Consider the following 22048-nt stretch of genomic DNA (forward strand, 5'->3'; position numbering starts at 1 on the left):
GTCCAGCAACAACAGAGCCAGCGGTCACTCCTGAGGTCATGAATCAAGTGGTGGAGCAGGGGCTATCTACCATACAACCACCCTGCACTGCTCTACGCTCAGGCCTGGTCCCAGGGCCGGGTCATGCTCAAGAAAACCAGCCCCGGCTCCTAGAGTTTGTATTTGGGATCTGAAGGATGGAGTGTACCAAGTGAATAAACTGCAGAGCAAGGCAGGTGGCCATGTGGTTGCGTGGAGGGTGGACAAGTTCAAATAGAGGCACAAGAGGCTGGCAGCCCTGTGAGCAAGTACTAGGGAAGGGTAGTCTATCAGACCTTGGGGGACAATACTGGAGGTGGTCTATGCTAAGAAAACCAAAAGAATTTGTCAGGGATTCTAGTGTCAGGTACCATATTAAGTTTTTGTAAATCTAAACAGATGCAGCTTCATATGATTATAAATGCACATCCACTACTTTTATTGGTAGAAAAACACACATGATGCATCACACCCTTAATTGCCTCAGAGGGGATTAACCCACAATTCAAAATGTTGATGGAACCTGCTAATGAAATTAAGGAGTCTTCATCAGTGACTGAAGACCTCCACTCCTAGCACAATTTGGGTCTGTCTTTCCTACAGTTTACCTTTCCACAGGTTCTGCTGCACTGATTTTAACCTGCCAGAATGAACCCTAACTTTAGGCCTCATAAATCAGGTAAGATTAAAAAATTAAATTGAAGAGGACAGGTAACTGTCTTAGAGATTTGCCTTGGACAAAAATGAAGAAAGTGTTGCTATGAAAATCAAAGTCCCTATTTTTTTTTTTTTTAGTGGAATAAATGTAGGAAACAGATAATCCTCCAGCATTTCTGAAGTTAAAGAAAAAGAGCTCATAACAAGTAGGACTCAGGCAATTGCTTCTGAAGAGTGCAAACACAGCAGAAACAAGCCAGGTAGGTAGAAGGCATGGCTGTCCAAGCTGTTTGCAGTTCCCTGGACCACACTTCTGGTGATGACTTTGAAGTTCCCTCCTCTGCAGCAGTTCGACTCAGAACCCTTTTTCATTCAGTAATTTTTATCTATGTTCTATCCATCAATAATTACCAAATTGGAAATTAAAATTAAAATGTTTTAAAATATTCATTCATTTTAAAATAAAATAAAACCATTGCTTATTTTTCTTTGAGATTTGAGAGAGTGAGAAAGAGAGAGCACAAGTGGGAAGGGCATATGGAGAGAAAGAGAATCCCAAGCAGACTCCGTGCTGAGGGTCGAGCCCTTGTGGGGCTCAATCCCATAACCTGAGCCAAAACCAAGAGTCAGATGCCTAACCAACTGCACCACCCAAGTGTCCCAACAAACCCATTACTTATTAACATGAATACTATTCTGAAAAACTATTTTCCAAAACTAAAAAACTTAGTGATTTAGTGAGAAGAATAGCATCAACTTGTTTATTAATCTTTTTACTCTCTGGCTCATGAGAAGATAGCTGGAATCTCGTTTCTGTTTCTGCCATCCACATATTGTAATACAGTTTTGGTTGCAGGATATGAAGAAAATTTAGCTTCATGCAGATATATAGTTGGAAAAGGGAGGACCTCATGGGACACCATGAAAGGGAAACCAATGGGTCCTTGAACAAGACTTTAAGAACAGCTATTCTAGAGGCAAAAGACATTTGTCAGTCCACTTGGTTTGGGGGTTGGCCCACAAAATGTGGGTGGAGGGACAGTTCAGTTCTGAGCATAGGCCTCACCTGTTTTCAGTTGTTCTCTTGCATATGAAGCAGAGCCCTGCCTAACCCATTGTCTACAGCCATTCAGCCAAGATTAGCCATCCAGATATGTGAGAGAAATAAACGTTGCATCTTGTATGCCACCAAATTTAGGGGTAGTTTGTTATGCAGCAAAAGCTGACTGACAACAAAAAGGTTGGTGATTTAAAAAACACCTCACAGATTATGAAGATTTTGAGCCAAGGTAAAAATAAAAGACTAATCTGGGCATTCACAAATTTGGTCATGGATAAATTCCCAGAAACTTACTCTCTTTGGATTTTCTAATGCAAAACATTGTATCCCTGAATAAAGAAACAGTCTCCCAACATACAATATCTCCTTTTGACTTCATCTAATTTACCTCAAGTTTGAGCACACCAGGCCTGTTAACCAACTTTCCTACCCTATTCTCAGTCCTTCCCTTTGCAGAGAACCTGCCATACACACAACTCGAGAACACACAGCTCTCAAATCCTACCCCATGGCCAACTGGACCAGAAACACATGCCTGACCCGAGGCCAACAGGATGGGAACCAGGACAGGCAGGGGTGGAGGCCAGGGGAACAGATCCTGAAGGCTCCTGCTTCCCAGCTCCCAACACCAGCCACTCCCCTTAAAACTTCCCATTCTTTTACCCATTCCTCCTTTGTCACTGGAGTGAGTTTGCTTTTTGTAATCGCAACAGTCTAAACTCGACTGGAATGGCTTTCAATAGTGCTCTATCAAAGACTATGTTTCGGTTGTAGCATATCCACCAGTGCGAGTCTAACCAGATAAGAAAGTTCAGCTTACAGTTTTATGACAGATGTTTTATTCATAGGGAGTTAAAATGTAGGGATATACAGGGCACAAACATTATATATAGTATACTTTCTATGATAGATACTGCTCACAGAAAGGCCTCAATTCAAGTTACATACTGCATATGCTAAAATGTGCACCTGGGGAGAAGAGGGAGACCAACTGCCTTTTTGTTTTGGTTTTGGTTTAAATGACCTATAGATGCATTTAAGTAATACTGATCATTTAATGTTCAAAAAACTTTTAATAAACAAATTCAGGGTAATATTGAAATATTTATAATATGATTTAATCATTACACAGTATTTCCAATGTACAATCAAGACAATGCACAACACTTGAAAAGAAGAAGAAAAAAAAACAACAACGATCTATTGCACCCACAAGTAAAAAGGCTTTTTATTCATTTTGGGGATGCTGCAATTCAGTATTTATATAAACATTTACACATTATAGTAAACACAGAAGTCCTACATGTAATGCAGCATTATGGGTAAGACCCTTTTAAGTCTCAAAAATAAATGTTAGTGTCCACATAGTGCCCCACGTGCAAGGCTGACTTTCTGATCATTATTCCATTCATTGTTCAATCATGAGCAATCAGTCTCCCTGTCCACCCCATGCATTTTAGAGACCTAGTATTTCTCATCAAACACACGACGTCCTGCACTCTAAACTGCAGTACTCTGCCTCCTTGCTTAGTCTCGTGGTGTCTTGCAATGGCACTTCTCCATCTCAGTGTCCTGTTAAATAATCCTGTGTAGAGTCTGAAGCAAATGAATCCACATCCTCATTCTCTGAGTCGTCACTGCTGTCATCGGCAGCTGGCTCTCCTGTAAGGGCTATGCGAGCATAATCATCTGTGTCTATCGATTTGCAAAAGTGGATGGCATATTTCAGTTTCTCCTCCAGCACCTGTTTACAGGAATATCTAGGCAACTTCAGCAAAAAGAAGCAGGTGTAGGACTCAGGAAGGAAGTGGTCAGGAGGGTTGTATTTATCCAATACCTATTGATGAATAAATGTTAAATAATCAGAGACTATGTACAAGGACAGGTAGAACTGTTAATCTATTTTATTATGTTCATTAGACTCTTGACTCTCACAAAAATCACAATATTTTTGGCTAAGAATAACAAAGTATCAGAAAACAAATACTCTAGCCCATTTTAGAAATTAAAAAGAGCAGCTCAATAATTCCTAGGACTTGGGAGTCAAAAATAGCAATTGGTTACTGAGGCAATTACTTTTGACAAATCAGTGCTGTGAACAGGGTCTGGCACAAGGCAGGCAGAGGAGGCGGGCTCAGCACACACCTACATGGGGAATTCTCCTTAAACCCATCAGCCCCTCTTGACTACTACTGATAAAACACTATGAAGCCAGCAGAGAATTGTGGACCCAGGAATTACCTACTTTTGGAGAGAAAAACTACATGTTGCTCTCAAAGATCTCTGTGACAAATGACTACTACTGCAACCCCAGTCAGAGACTGGAGTCAGGCTGTGCTCAGGAAGGAGCCCATCCTCAAACCCTTTCAAGCATGCAGGAAGAATGGACCTTCCACCCCAATCCTCCCCTCCGAGGAAGTCCCCCATCCCCATGGTATTGCTACCTGGACAGTCACACATGTTGCTTCAAGATAGAGGAGGAAGAGGGGGCTTAAGTCACTTCACCTTGTGAACCGGCAGATAAACAAAGCCTGTTTCTGATCATTGGACCACAGAGTTAGAAATCAAAGCAAAATTCTTGTTCTCAATCTGATGGGTGTTCTTATTTTTCCTAGTAAGCGACATTACTTAATTTACCTAATTCAACCAGGAATCAAATATATGCTTTAAATGACATGTGTGCTCAAAATCTCAAATATGCTGACATAACAGCAGTATCTTCTGGTGATGGCCAGATAAATTTTCCAGAAGTAGAAAGTGAGACCTAAGACCTACAGTCATAAAATTTTGAGCAATCAAATCAAAGAAATTGGGCATGATTTTTATTATTATTTCCAGGATGAAGGAAAAAACCACATAACATGAGAGTCCCATTTTCTATTCGGCTGTAGGATCGTGTGCAAGGAGCATGCCCCCACAGCTGACACCACAGGATATGCAAGAACCACACCTGGATGACGAAGTCTCTGCCCCGGAAGTCGGCGATGGTCCTGGGCAGTCTCGTCCGGCCCCACACAAAGCGAAGGAAGAGGGAACGCTCTGTGTTGGAGAAGGACTCCATCACCTCCCAGAACCACTGGATCAGGGATGCGGAAGGCTCGATTCCTTTGTATGTTGCCACTGACTTTAAGAGATGCAGAGGGATATCTGGGCTGCCACATACCTGCAGAAGGACATACTGTCAGGGCTGGGTGACACTTTTGACTTTTCACTTCAGTAGAGAGTCAATCACTCTTTCTACCAAGGCTTGTTTCAGGCAGGACATGTGTGAGAGCCTGAGTGGACAGTTAGGAGGACAGGTCCCATGTGTTCAGGTGGGTGTGCACTGGATCCTGTTCTCCACCCTGGTATGGGATGGGGCGGGGGGGGGGGGGCTGCAAGGGAAGGAAGGAAGCAGGCAGGGAACACCCACTTTTCCAACATGTTTTCACTTCATCTACCAGGCATGAGCATATTTCAGATGTAAATTAAGTGCAAGATTTAACCAAGAAATTAACTAGTGGTACTGATATCGTGGCTTGATATTCAAAAGGCAGTTCTAGGGCAGTAGCACTCGGGGGCATACCATTGTCTCCAATTCATATCCAGTGAACAGAGAAAGAAGGGGGACAGGCACGACTCGGGCCATTCCTTCCCGGACGGCAGCCACCTGCTCATCAAATTCATGGAGTCTGAAAGAAAAAACTCACTTTGCATTTCTATCTTTGGTAACATAGATCTTATCCTACTCACACCAAGCCTTATCACACAGATGACCGAGGCATGTACCTTACAAAAATAGCATCACAGAGCTTCTCACATACTGAGTTCACCTACACTGACACATAGAAGATAATCTTAAAAACCACCTAGAGCTTCCAAGACACAATTCTTAATATTTATCGCATACCTAGGAAGGAGCCAGAATTAGATGTGCATGATCAGAGAACCAGGCTCCACAGCACCCACAGTAAGAACCCTCTGGAAGCAAATACTGTGTTCAGGGCCTTCATGACTGGCGAGTTAGGGCATAAAGCAGAAATGAACACAAAGGTACAACACAGCACACTTGCCGGGACCACCCACAACTAGAACTCAGCAAGCCAAGCCCACCCAATGTGCAATCTCACCAAGTAGCTGGCCAGGTGCTTCTGGAGAACAAGGTCCACTGTGTGGACTTGTAATGTCAGGTGGAAGCAGCAATGAATAGCAGAAACCGGATGGGTGGCATTGCTGACCTGCCGCAGAGCAACCATGAGGAATGCTGGTGTGAGGGCCAGGCAGGGGTGGGACCAATAGGTCCAGTGACTACTGCCAGGACAGCTCCCAAAACGGGACAATTCTATGCACCTTGGTTTTCTAGTCAGAGCCAGGAATCTTAGGCAAGAATAATGAATACTCTGACTTGGATTACAAAATAAGCTTTGGCAACTATAGACCAGCAGCAGTGGGAACCAAGTTCACTAGCATTTTACTGTATGGTAGTTCTGAAAATGCAGCCATCCAAGCAAACTACTTCCTATTTTTGCTGTTTACTGAATCAAAACAATGGAAGGCAGATGGCCCCACCTGTAGTTTATTGCCAGCCGGACATACTCTGCACGGTTGTCCAGGGTGATGTGTGTGTACTTGGAGCTCAGCTGAATGTCCTGGCCACTTGCACTTGGCACAGTGAAGGGCAGACTCATGGCCTCAAACTCCTCTGAGGTGGCTTCATTATCACGGATGTACATGAGCCCAGGGATAAAATCTTTATCAACCTTTTAAGGGAAAAAAGGGAGCCCACATGATAAGTCAGGGTCTCTACCACACTTCTGACTGCAGTTCACACCTGAGGTGTTCAGCCATGAGGGGGCCTCAGTCTGCACTGGGCACACCTCAAGGCTGCTGGTGCATTATACATGCCGAGAAATAAAAGAGACCAGCAGTGAGAAAGTACTTCACCCAGGGACCTGAGGAAAGAGCTTGTCATTCAAGGAAGTCCTTAAAATTAACCACAAAGAGAGCAACAGCCACTGGTTGGAGATGGATCCCGCCCTACAGTCATGGTACCAAGGGAAGTATGGCCACAGGGAAGATGCTGGCTGTGGTCAGCCAGTCACGTCTCCCCACCTAAAAGCCAAAGCCGCCACCCAGCCACTCACAAGTTCTGCTCCTCTACAGGAAAATTGGTGAACTTTCTTATCTGACAAGATTTCAAGTTGCAAAAAGCACCACAAAATAGATGGTCTATCAAGTTCTAGAAGAAAACTGGCCTAACATCCACAGACCTTTTTTTCTACTAGAAGGTAGTCTGCAGTCAGGGGCGCCCCCTACACTCTGTACCAGGTACACTAGGTGTCACATTTCCCCATCCCCGCCTTCCTGGTGGTTACCTCACTGAGATCTGCAATGGTGAGGCTCATCCCAGCCAGCTGCTTCCAGACAGGCTCAGCCAGATTGAGGCTCAGGGGACTCCCAGTCCGGATGGCGATGCCCAGTAACACACCTGCTCATTCAAGGCACAAGTAACAGGAGATACTTGAAATCAAATATAAAACATATAGTTCAATCAGCAACACCACAGAATAGGCTCTACACTGGGCCTCAGTGCCTTCTAAACCAATGTTACCCAAATTCATGGAGACAGGTCCACCCTTAAAACATTTTGTCCTAGTCTAAATTCATTGTTTCCTTTTGTTCCTATGGGCCTAGTTTCTAACTCTTCTCTTTCTACCAATAGGTATAAGCCACACAGAGGCTAATCTCCATTCCTTTGATGACAAAACAAATGGACAGAGTTTCTCAAGGAAGGTGGGTAGAGTACCTGGAGAGGTAACAGGAGCACTCAGCACAGATACTTAATGGAATAGGAGGGAGGGACTGACCAACTACCAAAACCCCTCAGATCTGATCCCAAGTTTCAGATACATTTACCCTGCAGAAATATGGTATTTCAGATCTTCCGTGTGCCAAACACTTTCTGGCCCTTAGCACCCTGCCACTCACTGATGGTTGGGCTCTGCATGTCCCTGCACCTGCGCACTGAAAATGCTAAAAAACCAAATACTCAAAATGTTTGTCATTCCCAAGACAGAGTAGACATCAAGTAACTGGGGCACACACAGCCACCTAAATGAGGCATCATGCCCATGGGAGAAGGCCCACCCAGAAAGCGGAACATGTTGGTGTGCACAGGCGCCCTGGCAGCGGGGCTGAACAGGTAGCAGTCGCGGTTGGCCCCGGACTCATCTCTCCCATTGGGTGTCACGATCAGAAGTGGGGTGAGTCCATTCTGCAGTTCTTCACAGATCTCGGCTATGGACTCACTGTAGCCACCACCACAGTCATCCACAGATTCACCTTGAGGGAAAGGAGAGTCAGCAACTCACAGCCATGCCAGGAAAGCCCTGCAGGGTGCAGCTAGATGGACTTCTCAGCTCTCCCTGTAATGCCCACTGCACTACTGTCTGTGCTCAGACTGCCAACCCTCAGGATCACAGGCCTGCCAGTGCATGCGAGTTCTCACCCACAAACTTGACTTTCCAGACGCGGTGGGGAAGGAGGAGGCTGTCGGGACTAAACGAGCTCATCTTAGCACACATCTGCCCAAAGACAGACTTGGTCCCATCAGGGCCTGCTAGGCCTCCTTTACTCCTTGAACGTTTGACCTAGAGAGGAGAAAAGAAATAAATATGAAACAACCACAGCAGCAGAAAGCACACAGCTACTATCTTCCACAGCTAACCAGCCCTGGAACATCTGTGGCAACAAGATGTTGCCCCTTTTGTTACCCTTTACTCCTCTGCCCTGGTCACCAGGGTAGAAGTCCAGCCAGCACTCTGCTGCTGGATCTAAAGAGCTGTCACGAGTGGAGCCCACAAACAGTAACATTCAGATGCTGCTCCAATCACCCAACAAAAGAGAGCAAAACCCACAGAAAACATCTGTACAAGGTTGAAGAGCTTCCAGACTAAGCCTTATTTCTCTATGACTGCTCCTCCTCCTCCCTTGAGGGACTTTACGTCCCTTACTTCCTGCACACAAGCCCTCTGAGAACCTCAAAGACTGGTCTCACACTCCTTTCCCCTCACTGGACACCACATGTTTACCTCCTTAGGCCTTACACACAGGATGCCCGCTGGACAGCTGTGCTAATGGAAGCTCTGCTATAATCATGGCAGGCATGGCCTTTGCCCACCCAAATGCATGCAGCATGTTGCCACAGCACAGCACCCTTTAGGACTCATGGTGTCTAAGTAAACATTCCCTCAAGAAATCACAGACCTTGGTTGGCCATTCACACAGGGTGGTGGCAGCCCATGTGGTAAGTAACTACAATATGATTCATCCTCACACTTCATAACTTTAACCATAGCCAACCACTTCAGCACACTGCCTTGGTCTCCATGAATAAGATGCCAGGAACTCCAAAAGCAGCCCTCCTTAGCAGACTATCAGGACTCTGAGCTTCGAACCAAATGGCTGAGACCAAACCTGGAGGCACCACCTCAGCCAGAAAAGAACCTTCCTCCTGTCCCTTACTCATCTGCATGTATCCTACTCCAACCCTTGGGGTCACTGCATCTCCCCCAAGTACAATACCTATATTTCTCACCCTAAGCTAAGATTTTCAGACAGATCAGACCAAGAGCCCTCAAGGCCCTCACCTGGTGTGAACTCAGTAACCCTGCAGTTTTGTAGGCTACACAGTGCTTCAGAATCACCTGAGAAGCTCAGTCTAAAATAATGGCAAAATGAAAAGTTAAGGAAAAAAATGTTGATGAAAATGCACTTTTCTGTTGCCTCCTCCAGCTCAACTCTCACAATTCTTAACTTCTTAGTAAGTTCTAGGGTGAGTTTAAATAGCTAATTCTCACACACAAATAATCATAAACAAGACTTACAAATAATGACAATAATGATAATAGCCTCCTATGGAATGAAATGTTCTTTGTGCCACATATTTGACTGTATGTTCACAAATCCAATTTCATTTAAACCTCACAGCAGTTCTTCAAGGTACCCAATATCCCTGGAGGAAACTGAGCTACAGAAAGGAAGAGGGATGTGTCCATCCATGAGAAACAAGATGCAGACCCAGCTTCACATCACCTCCATTTATAATACCAGTTAACAGAGACTGGATGCTCTTGGCTCCTCTGAAGGAAATGGCTATGAGAACACAGCTATGACTCTGCAAGGACAGGCACCTATGTACCTGTGGCTACTTCTGGACAGTAGGAATATAAGTCATTTTAATTGCCTTTAATCTGAATTTTCCAAATTTTCAGGAAGGAGCATGCTCATTAATTCGGCAATACATTTTAAAGTAAAATTTTTTATGTACACTGATTTTCAGATTTTGTTATAAAACTAAATCATATTCAAATAAACAAAGAAAAACCCTCCAGGAACATGCCTATGTTTTAGTGTCTCTAGAACACTTTGCACAGACAGTATGAGAATATCTGTGGGAGATATCTATCTATGGGAGAAGGCTGATGCCAGCAGCAACCTGTGGCCACAGGACGGCTGACACCACCTTTCTGGATCAACTGGTATCTTGAGCGCAACTCAAGATGAGTGGAATATCTCCCACTCTCACCCCCTACTCTATTTTTGACCAAAAAAACAATTGTATGTCCATCTTTGTGGAAGATCTTTCTGGCTTTAGGAAGGAAGTATGAAATCTGAACTGAAGAGGACCTAACTCTGGTGGCCACTAGGTGTACTGGAGCACCATGGCATGCTGCACTGAACATTGTTCATGTGCATTTTAAAAATGCTAATATGAATTTGTCCTTTATCCATTCTATTTTTCAAACATGTACTGAACATTTTCATAACATAAGGCACTGTGCTGGAACATAAAGACAAGGAAGGAAAGAGGTATCCAAACATGATGAATGCAAAATCTGAGATAAGAGAAAGAAAAGGCATGCCTAACCTAGGTTCCAGGTCACCAAGGCTCAATGAGGCCAAAAGCCTCAGATTTAAATACGCGTATCAGGCCGCTGGCCCTAAGCACCTCTGTGTGTGGCTGGGGCAGGCATATGATCTAGGAATGCCCAACCATCTGTGTTAGCTGAGCTTTCCTCACTTACAAACTTCAGTGTTTAAGACCTAATAACATAGAACAAACCAAAATGATCCTCCAAGCTGGGGAAATAAAACCTTTTTTATGAACCTAATTAAACAGCCCATTATTTTTGTAGAGTGGGCTGACTGACCAGCTTAGCATTAACAAGTCTGACGTCAGTGAAGGGGCTACTTCCATCAGTGTGGTCACACGTGTTCTCCAACAAATGACAAGAGTTTGTGTCTTAATTCAAAATGCCCCCAAGAACAACTCTGGAGAAATGCCTAGTCATGCAACCAACATGAGGGTAAAAATCATGTGTTAATATAAAGGAACAAAGAATTTGTTCTTTGTAACTCTCTGTTTCTGTTCCAAGAGGTGGGGCCGTTTCATTTGCATGTTAAATGTCAAGTGCACATAATACCATCATCAATGCTGGAGTTCTCTAGTTTTTAGTTAATTTTTTAAACTAAGTAAGCTTATCTACACTTGGCAGCAGTATTAATTCAGAGATGGCCTACTTTTCATTTCTCCAATTACTAGAGAACAGTATTAGTGATTCTGGTCTATTAAGTAGGCAAAGAAAGCTATCAGAGCCAGAAAGGGTGTGAGGCTGGCGGGAATGGGAATTGTCCCCACATAAAATCTGATGTATGGAGGGCCTCTCACCGGCCCTGCTTCCCAGAACCTAACACAAGGAGGGCAACTGAAGACACATTTGTAGTTGGGACTGTGCCAAGAAGCCCTGCTATATCCCAGAAAAGTGGGCACAGCCTTCCAGCCCCCTGCAGAAAAATCTGACAGAGAAAACTAAGAGAACATGGGGTAGGTGGTCAGCAAAAATAATCTCACAGTCCCACTGTAGGGCAAGGAGAGATGCTTACAATGTAATAAGGGGAAAAAACAGCAAGTAACAAAAGAGAGGCATCCAGTTCCAATTATGACAAACATACAAATACACCTCCAAATGTCAGCAGCAGTTATCACTATGTAGTGGAAACACGGTCATTTTTACTTTTCCCTCTTTGTTTATCTGTAGTGCATCCTTCTGGATTATCTGAAATAAGTTCTTCTTACTTCTGTTACAAAGAAAACAATTTGCTTTCCCACCTGGAAGCCTCAGCACCACAAGACATCACAGACAGGTGACAACTTGCTCCCTAAAGTTTCCTCTTCCCTCAAGCTATGGCGGATCCTGACTCGCAACCATAAAACCATCCCATCTGATGAGTGTCAGACTAAGAACAATTTCCACGTGTTACCTGAATCCGGTTCAACTCTACCACAGGACCATGTTGGCGATCTCGGACCATAGTTGCTTGTACTACTTTTCGGAAAGCTGCCTCCTAAAACATGACAGATGGACAAAATTTAGAATCTGCTATAGGAAATATTCTTACCCATAGATAAATCATGTCACAGTATTGTTTTAAATACCCTTTCTCAAAAGTCAAATATTCTTTTTTTTTATTAAGTTCAATTAGCCACCATATAGTACATTGATTTGATGTAGTGTTCAATAATTCATTAGTTGCATATAACACCCAGTGCTCATCACAACCAGGTGCCCTCCTTAAAACCCATCACCCAATTACCCCATCCCCCCACTCCCTCCCTTCTGCAACCCTCAGTTTGTTTCCCAGAATCCAGAGTGTATCATGGTTTGTCTCCCTCTCTGATTTCTTCCCATTCAGTTTTCCCTCCTTTCTCCTATGGTCCTCTGTGCTATTTCTTATGTTCCACATATGAGTGAAATCATATGATAATTGTCTTTCTCTGCCTGACTCATTTCACTTAGCATAATACCCTCCAGTTCCATCTATGTTCATGCAAATGGTAAGTATTTACCCTTTCTGATGGCTGAGTAATATTCCAAAAAGTTGAGTAATACCTATTGAGATAGGGAAGCAGGCCCAGCATGAACTGAAATCAACTTTGCAAAACAAAAGACAAATTAGTTGGAGAATCAGAAGGGTCAGATGATGGAATGTTTTGAAAGCTAATAGAATTTCGATTGTGGAGTTAAGACGGCAGAGGAGTAGGGGACCCCTTTTTCAGCCGGTCCCCTGAGTCAAGCTGGATAGGTACCAGACCACCCTGAATAACCACGGAATCAGCCTGAGACGCAGGAAGATGCATCTGGATCTCTACAAATGAACATCTCCAGCGCTGAGTATTGAGGTACGAAGCGGGGAGCCGTGAAACCACGCAAAGATATCGGAAGATAAACGGAAGGGGGAGGGAGCCGCCACGTTCGGGCGCCGGGAAGCGGTAGCCACTTGCACGGGGGAGCGGGCAGACTCGCAGACCGGCACCCCAAAACAGCAGACTGAGACCGTGAGCCGGGTGCGCGCGCCACCAGGCATCTCGCCGAACTCCGGAATCCCGGTGCGCTCACTAGATTTAGACTGAGACCGGGAGCTCCGGAGCGCGCGCAGGGCGGCTGGCGGCTGGCGGCGTTAGAAACACAAAGGACAGAGACGCGCCGGCCCTGGAACTGAGGGCTGGGACGCCGGGTGTGGGGCGCACATCCCGGGACGCTGCAGGGTTGAGCAGCACCAACAGTAACAGAGTTAAAGTGGCCAGAACATCAGTGGAGAACGGGCCGCAATCCCTCTGTTCTGCGACAATGCAGCCTCTGCTGCTCTGACCCTCAGAAGAGGCACAGCAAACCGCCAGGGAAAGCCGCCAGAGAACAAAAGCCTGGAAATACCGGCTCAGAGAGTGCCCATCCCCATCCCCCCTCGCAAGGGACGCAGAGACTCTACCCAAACAGGGCTGCCTGAGTATCGGCGCGGCAGGCCCCTCCCCCAGAACACAGAAGGCAGGCTGAAAAATCAAGAAGCCCACAACCCGGGGCGCCTGGGTGGCGCAGTCATTGAGCGCCTGTCTTTGGCTCAGGGCGTGATCCCAGCGTTCTGGAAAGGAGTCCCTCATCGGGCTCCTCCGCTGGGAGCCTGCTTCTTCCTCTCCCACTCCCCTGCTTGGGTTCCCTCTCTCGCTGGTTGTCTCTCTGCCACATAAATAAATCAAATCTTTAAAGAAGAAGCCCACATCCCTAAGATCCCTATAAAACAAGGGCGCACGACCTGGGTCCCGGTCAATAATTTGGGCTCTGGACAACCCCGCAACCTCTCCTCATCAGAATGATTAGAATGAAAAGTCCCCCCCAGCAAAGAAAAGACAATGAGTCTGTGGCCTCTGCCACAGAACTAATGGATATGGATATACCCAAATTATCAGAAATGGAATTCAGAGTAACAATGGTCAAGATGATGAGGAGACTTGAAAAAACTATTAATGAAAATGTTACTGAGAATATAGAATCCATAAGGGCGGAAATGAGAGCGAATCTGACAGAAATTAAAAATTCTATGAGCCAAATGCAATCAAAATTAGAGGCTCTGACGGCCAGGGTCACCGAGGCAGAGAAATGTATTAGTGAATTGGAGGATGGGTTAGTAGAAGAAAAAACGAAAATAGAAGCTGGACTTAAAAAAATCCACGCCCACGAATGTAGGTTACAGGAGATTACTGACTCAATGAAACGATCCAATGTCAGAACCATCGGCATCCCCAAGGGGGTGGAGAAAAACAGAGGTCTAGAAGAGATATTTGAACAAATTGTAGCTGAAAACTTCCCTAATCTAGCGAGTGAAACAAATATTCGTGTCCAAGAGGCAGAGAGGACCCCTCCCAAGCTCAACCACGACAAACCTACGCACCGCCACGTCATATTGCATTTCAAAAATATTAGATCCAAGGATACAGTACTGAAAGCGGCAGGGCAAAGAAATTTCTCACATACCAAGGCAAAGGCATCAGAATTACGTCAGACCTCTCTACACAGACCTGGAATGAGAGAAAGGGTTGGGGGGGCATTTTTAAAGCTCTTTCAGAGAAAAACATGCAGCCAAGGATTCTTTTACCAGCAAGGCTGTCATTCAGAATTGATGGAGAAATAAAGACGTTCCAGAATTGCCAGTCATTAACCAATTTTGTAACCACAAAACCAGCCCTACAGGAGATATTAAGGGGGGTTCTATAAAGGTAAAAAGGCCCCAAGAGTGATACAGAACAGAAAGTCACAACCGATACAAAACAGACTTTACTGGCAACATGGCATCATTAAAGTTCTATCTCTCAGTTCTTAGTGTCAGTGTAAATGGTTGAAACGCTCCCATAAACGCCACAGAGTTGCAGATTGGATAAAAAGAAATGACCCATCCATTTGCTGTCTACAAGAGACTCATTTCGAACCCAAAGATGCATTCAGACTGAGAGTAAGGGGATGGAGTACCATCTTTCACGCAAATGGACCTCAAAAGAAAGCTGGGGTAGCAATTCTCATATCAGATAGATTGGATTTTAAACTAGAGACTATAGTTAGAGACACAGAAGGGCACTATATTATTCTTAAAGGATGTATCCAACAAGCGGATATGACAATTATAAATATATATGCCCCCAACAGGGGAGCAGCAAGATACACAAGCCAACTTTTAACCTGAATAAAGAGACATATAGATAAATATACATTAATAGTAGGGGACCTCAACACTCCACTATCAGAAATAGACAGAACACCCTGGCAAAAACTAAGCAAAGAATCAAAGGCTTTGAATGACATACTCGACGAGTTGGACCTCATAGATATATATAGAACACTACACCCCAGAACCAAAGAATACTCATTCTATTCTAATGCCCATGGAACATTCTCAAGAACAGACCATGTTCTGGGACACAAAACAGGTCTCAACCGAAACCAAAAGATTGAAATTATCCCCTGCATATTCTCAGACCACAACGCTCTGAAATTGGAACTCAACCACAAGGAAAAATTTGGAAGAAACTCAAACACTTGGAGACTAAAAACCATCCTGCTCAGGAATGACTCGATAAACCAGGGAAATCAAAAATCAATTTAAACAATTTATGGAGACCAACAAGAGTGAAAACACAACAGTCCAAAACCTATGGGATACTGCAAAGCCAGTCCTAAGAGGGAAATACATAGCCATCCAAGCCTCACTCAAAAGAATAGAAAAATCTAAAATGCAGTTTTTATATTCTCACCTCAAGAAGCTGGAACAGCAACAGAGGGACAGGCCTAATCCACTCACGAGGAAGCAGTTGACCAAGATGAGAGCAGAAATCAATGAATTAGAAACCAGAAGTACAGTAGACCAAATCAAAAGGACTAGAAGCTGGTTCTGAGAGAATCAATAAAATTGACAGACCACTGGCAAGACTTATCCAAAAGAAAAGAGAAAGGACCCAAATTATTAAAATTATGAATGAAAAAGGAGAGGTCACAACCAACACCAATGAAATTGGAAGGATTATTAGAAACTTTTTTCAACAGCTATATGCCAATAAAATAAGCAATGTGGAAGACATGGACGCCTTCCTGGAAACCTATAAACTACCAAGACTGAAACAGGAAGAAATTGATTTCTTAAACAGGCCAATTATTTATGAAGAGATTGAGTCAGTGATAAACAACCTTCCAAATAACAAAACTCCAGGCCCGGACGGTTTTCCTGGGGAATTCTACCAAACATTCAAAGAAGAAATAATACCTCTTCTCCTAAAGCTATTTCAAAAAATAGAAACAGAAGGAAAGGTACCAAACTCATTCTATGAGGCCAATATTACCTTGATCCCCAAACCAGGCAAAGACCCCCTCAAAAAGGAGAATTATAGACCGATTTCCCTAATGAATATGGATGCCAAAATCCTCAACAAGATCCTTGCTAATAGGACCCAACAGTACATTAAAAGGATTATCCATCATGACCAAGTGGGATTCATCCCTGGGATGCAAGCGTGGTTCAACATTCGCAAATCAGTCAACGTGATACATCATATCAACAAGAAAAGACTCAGGAACCATATGATCCTCTCGATTGATGCAGAAAAAGCATTTGAGAAAATACAGCATCCTTTCCTGATTAAAACCCTTCAGAGTGTAGGAATAGAAGGTACATTTCTCAATCTCATAAAAGCCATCTATGAAAAGCCTACAGCAAATATTATACTCAGAGGGGAAAAGCTGGAAGCCTTTCCCTTAAGATCAGGAACACGACAAGGATGCCCACTCTCACCACTATTATTCAACATAGTACTAGAAGTCCTTGCAACAGCAATCAGACGACAAAAAGGGATCAAAGGTATAAATCGGCAAAGAAGAAGTCAAAATGTCTCTCTTCGCAGATGACATGATACTCTATATGGAAAACCCAAAAGAATCCACTCCCAAACTATTAGAAGTTATAGAGCAATTCAGTAATGTGGCAGGATACAAAATTAATGCTCAGAAATCAGTTGCATTTCTATACACAAACAATGAGACTGAAGAAAGAGAAATTAGGGAATCCATCCCATTTACAATAGCACCAAAAACCATGTTACCTTGGAATTAACTTAACCAGAGACGTAAAGGACCTATATTCTAGAAACTATAAATCACTCTTGAAAGACATTGAGGAAGACATAAAAAGATGGAAAAAAATTCCCTGCTCATGGATCGGAAGAATTAACATAGTTAAAATGTCCATGCTACCCAGAGCAATCTACACTTTCAATGCTATCCCGATCAAAATACTGAGGACATTTTTCAAAGAACTGGAACAAATAGTCCTTAAATTTGTATGGAAACAGAAAAGGCCCCGAATCTCCAAGGAACTGTTGAAAAGGAAAGACAAAGCTGGGGGCATCACATTGCCGGATTTCGAGCTGTACTACAAAGCTGTGATCACAAAGACAGCATGGTACTGGCACAAAAACAGACACATAGACCAATGGAACAGAAAAGAGAACCCACAAATGGACCCTCGGCTCTTTGGGCAACTAATCTTTGATAAAGCAGGAAAAAACATCCGGTGGAAAAAAGACAGTCTCTTCAATAAATGGTGCTGGGAAAATTGGACAGCTACATGCAAAAGAATGAAACTTGACCACTCTCTCACACCATACACAAAAATAAACTCCAAATGGATGAAAGACCTCGATGTGAGACAGGAATCCATCAAAATTCTAGAGGAGAACATAGGCAGCAACCTCTACGACATTGGCCAAAGCAACTTTTTTCATGACACATCTCCAAAGGCAAGAGAAACATAAGATAAAATGAACTTATGGGACTTCATCAAGATAAAAAGCTTCTGCACAGCCAAGGAAACAGTCAAAAACACTAAGAGGCAGCCCACGGAATGGGAGAAGATATTTGCAAATGACACTATAGATAAAGGACTGGTATCCAAGATCTACAAAGAACTTCTCAAACTCAATACACGAGAAACAAATAAATCAAAAAATGGGCAGAAGATATGAACAGACACTTTTCCAATGAAGACATACAAATGGCTAACAGACACATGAAAAAAAGTTCAAAATCATTAGGCATCAGGGAAATTCAAATCAAAACCACACTGAGATACCACCTTACGCCAGTTAGAATGGCAAAAATAGACAAGGCAAGAAACATCAATTGTTGGAGAGGATGCGGAGAAAGGGGATCCCTCCTACATTGTTGGTGGGAATGCATGTTAGTACAGCCACTCTGGAAAACAGCGTGGAGGTCCCTTAAAAAGTTAAAAATTGAGCTACCCTATGATCCAGCCAATGCACTACTGGGTGTTTACCCCAAAGATACAGACGTAGTGAAGAGAAGGGCCATATGCACCCCAATGTTCATAGCAGCATTGTCCACAATAGCTAAATCATGGAAGGAGCCGAGATGCCCTTCAACAGATGACTGGATTAAGAAGTTGTGGTCCATATATACAATGGAATATTACTCAGCTATCAGAAGAAACGAGTTCTCAACATTTGCTGCAACATGGACGGCACTGGAGGAGATAATGCTAAGTGAAATAAGTCAAGCAGAGAAAGACAACTATCATATGATTTCTCTCATCTATGGAATATAACAACTAGGATGATCGGTAGGGGAAGAAAGGGATAAAGAAAGGGGGGTAATCAGAAGGGGGAATGAAACATGAGAGACTATGGACTATGAGAAACAAACTGAGGGCCTCAGAGGGGAGGGGGGTGGGGGAATGGGATAGACGGGTGACGGGTAGTAAGGAGAGCACGTATTGCATGGTGCGCTGGGTGTTATACTGAACTAATGAATCATCAAACTTTACATTGGTAACCGGGGATGTACTGTATGGTGACTAACATAATATAATAAAAAATCATTAAAGAAAAAAAAAAAAGAAAGCTAATAGAATTTAGAGATCACATGAAAGACTACTTTTCTTTAGTCAATTGAACATGATGTTATTTTTGATGTTAGCGAATATTGGCTTTTAACATCAATCAGATATGCTCAGCCTTAATTAAAATTTTATTCAAATTTTAAAATAATATATATTCCAAAAAGTCAAATTTTCGTGACTACAAACTCTCTTTTTTTAATTATGAGGTGGTGTCGGGGGCACAGCCTGGAACACATGTACAAACCTATGTAGAGGCCCACCCGTGCCATCTGCCCACCATCTGGAGGCAAGAGGAGTCCATCACCCTCTGCGGACAGAGTGGGGAGGGCCAGACACTGGCACATGTCTGCTCTGACTTAGGACTCACGCCAGGCCCAGAGGATCGACTAGAAAACCAAGGGCTCCCAGACAAAGCAGAAGTCCACGAGTGGCAGGACTGACATTAAACACTATGCTTTAGTGTCACGGTCCTGACAAAACCACAAAACAGCAGCAGGGCCAGGGAGTCCTGTAGGTCAAGCCAGGCTTGGGGTGAGGATGCGGAGACCAATGAAGGAGGGAACATACAGGATACCCAGTGCAAGACAGCAAGAAAAGAGAGTGGGGCCCAACGTCACCCAGGTAGAGGCAGGCCTGCCATGCTTATATGGACTAGGGCAGTGGCAGCAGCAGTGAGGACGGGCATAGGGAAGGAGACTCAAGAGATTCAAAGGAGGTAGGATCAGTGGGAGTCCCAGGTCTCTGCCAAGTGGATGACCCAGCCCTTGTCCAGAGACAGGGTGGCTGGGGGAGTACAAGGTACCTGCAACAGGGTCTAGGTCCCTCTCCCAGATCAGAACTCCAACCTCTGAAAGCAGGAAGGGCAAGAGCCCTAAGCAGCCAAAGGTGGCGGCTTCAGAAGTAGAGAAGCAAGTGAGGGTGTCAGAGAGACAACCAGCCCACGGAGGCAAACCCATCACAACACACAGGGGCTCACAGAGGAGCTCACCACGCACCCTTGTATAACACCTACCAGCTACTTTTGCCCTCCACCCTGCCTAACCTCTGCTTTACTAACTGCTCAGCCCAGAACCAAGGGCAGTTCCTCCTCCACAGGAACATGCATTTCTCTTCTCTGAATGGCCTTACCCAGCCTGGCTCTCCTATGGTGCTCTCTCACTTCTGTGCTCTGAAAGGCATCCTGGTAATAACTCTCCACGGTCACAAACAACACCCATTCCCCAAATTTTCCAGCACATATGATCCTTTCCTACCCAGGACCAGAAGAGAGGTGGATTACTCATTCCTGCCACTGAGGGTGCCTGCTGGACTCCCTCGGCACTCCTGCTGTCCTGACCCTGTGCTCACAGCCTGCAGAACACTCATGCAGTCCATGTGGAACACCTCCTGCCTCTCACTTGGTTTTCTCCCTGTGAGGGAAGGCTTTTTCCCCTAGCTATCTATTATCACCTCTACTCCGACGGATTAAAAAATGGTAAAAGGGATCAAATTTCCTACTTTTTATTATTAAAAAATGGTTGAAGTTAAGCTTCATACCAATGTTACCAACACACAACATTTTCTTGTTCCCCACCATCAGAGAAATGTTACCATTACCACAATCCTTATCAATGTCCACTTGTCTCTAAGCCACACGTGAAAATAAAATGTGTGGAGATGCCTGGGTGGCTCAGTCGGTTAAGCGTCTGCCTTTGACTCAAGTCATGATCTCAGGGTCCTGGGATCAAGTCCCACATCAGGCTCCCTGCTTCTCCCCCTGCTTGTGCTCTCTCTCTGACAAATAAATAAAATCTTTAAAAAGAAAAGAAAATGTGTGTACCAGTCCCCTTCAGCTAAGTGCAAACAAAGCCAATCCTGAGGGAAAAAAAAATTTGCTTGGACGGGACTCCAAAACATCTAGATTTTATTATCATTTAAGAAAAAAAAAACCCATATGGGGCGCCTGGGTCTCAGTCGGTTGAACGTCTGACGCTTGGTTTCAGCTCAGGTCACAATTTCATGGGTCATGGAAACGAGCCCTACATCGGGCTCCATGCTCAGCAGGGAGTCTCTCCCTCTGACTCTTCCCCACTTACATGTGTGGGCATGCTCTCTCTAATAAATAAACAAATCTTAAAAAAAAAATAAAATAAAAATTAGAGGTGCCTGAGTGGCTCAGTCTGTTAAGTGTCTGCCTTCAGCTCAGGTCATGATCCCAAGGTCCTGGGATCGAGTCCTGCATCGGGTTCCCTGCTCAGCAGGGAGCCTGCTTCTCCTTCTTCCTCTTACCCCTACTTGTGCTCTCTGTCAAATAAATAAAAATCTTGTTTAAAAATTTTTTTAAATTAAATTAAATTTTAAAAGACCATCATCTTTGATAACAAAATAGGCCACAAAATAGGTCTCAGAATCACAGACTCTTTAGAATTAGCAGTCCTCAAATCTGACCTCTATGCATTTTTTGGCAAATATTTCCCCTATCACACATGGTTCTTTTAGAACATCCTGTCAACCTGCTTGCCAGAAACTTAACTCCTGAATCAAGCGTCCTATTTCTAGAAAGCTCAAATTATTACAAACATTGATGGGTCAAAATCTGTCTGGTGATTTTTATGTGCCCTCATTCATGATTCTATTCACAGCCTGTTAAATTACCGTTTGACAAGGAATCTCTACATATCCTGGCTCTGAACTTTCATCTAAGTCATCTAGAGTATCTGGCGCCCTCTGCTGGACATCCCTGAGGAAGAAATCAGGTCATTTTTCCTTCCTGCTGCCGGTGGGGATTTGGTATAATGCCTCAAGGTTAGCCAAGCAGAGAACACTGCCAAGAAGGCTTAGTTTTGCAAACCACCCCACCCTTTGGGGACGTGGGAAGCAGAGATTACAACGGGAAAATGCCGCACCACACTATTAATTTTTAATGTAAGCTCTAACAGAGAAGACATTTTTGTCTGTTTTTCATTGATGCATTCTGAGCACCCAGAACAGAGCCTGGCATATAGCAGAAGCTCAATGAACATCTGCTGAATAAGCTGTATTCTCTACATTCCCAGTTTGGGA

At 44.0% G+C, this 22048-nt stretch overlaps 1 protein-coding gene across 4 annotated transcripts in view; it reads right to left on the reverse strand.

Moving 5' to 3' along the window:
* Positions 1 to 2557: 2557 nt before the first annotated feature.
* Positions 2558 to 22048, reverse strand: part of HERC2 (HECT and RLD domain containing E3 ubiquitin protein ligase 2) — a 238590-nt gene continuing 219099 nt past the window's right edge. For all 4 annotated transcript variants that reach the window (XM_045795317.2, XM_045795319.2, XM_045795318.2 and 1 more), the window contains exons 86-93: positions 12038 to 12121; positions 8223 to 8364; positions 7862 to 8056; positions 7090 to 7202; positions 6284 to 6474; positions 5301 to 5406; positions 4686 to 4898; positions 2558 to 3572 (exon numbers count right to left, since the gene is read on the reverse strand). In XM_045795317.2, coding sequence (XP_045651273.2) covers positions 3300 to 3572; positions 4686 to 4898; positions 5301 to 5406; positions 6284 to 6474; positions 7090 to 7202; positions 7862 to 8056; positions 8223 to 8364; positions 12038 to 12121 — 1317 coding nt within the window. In that variant the 3' untranslated portion in view covers positions 2558 to 3299. The remainder of the gene's footprint in view (positions 3573 to 4685; positions 4899 to 5300; positions 5407 to 6283; positions 6475 to 7089; positions 7203 to 7861; positions 8057 to 8222; positions 8365 to 12037; positions 12122 to 22048) is intronic.

Source organism: Ursus americanus, chromosome 28 (genome assembly GCF_024610735.1).
Source record: "Ursus americanus isolate L20-20 chromosome 28, mUrsAme1.1.p, whole genome shotgun sequence".
NCBI classification, from domain to species: Eukaryota; Metazoa; Chordata; class Mammalia; order Carnivora; family Ursidae; genus Ursus; species Ursus americanus.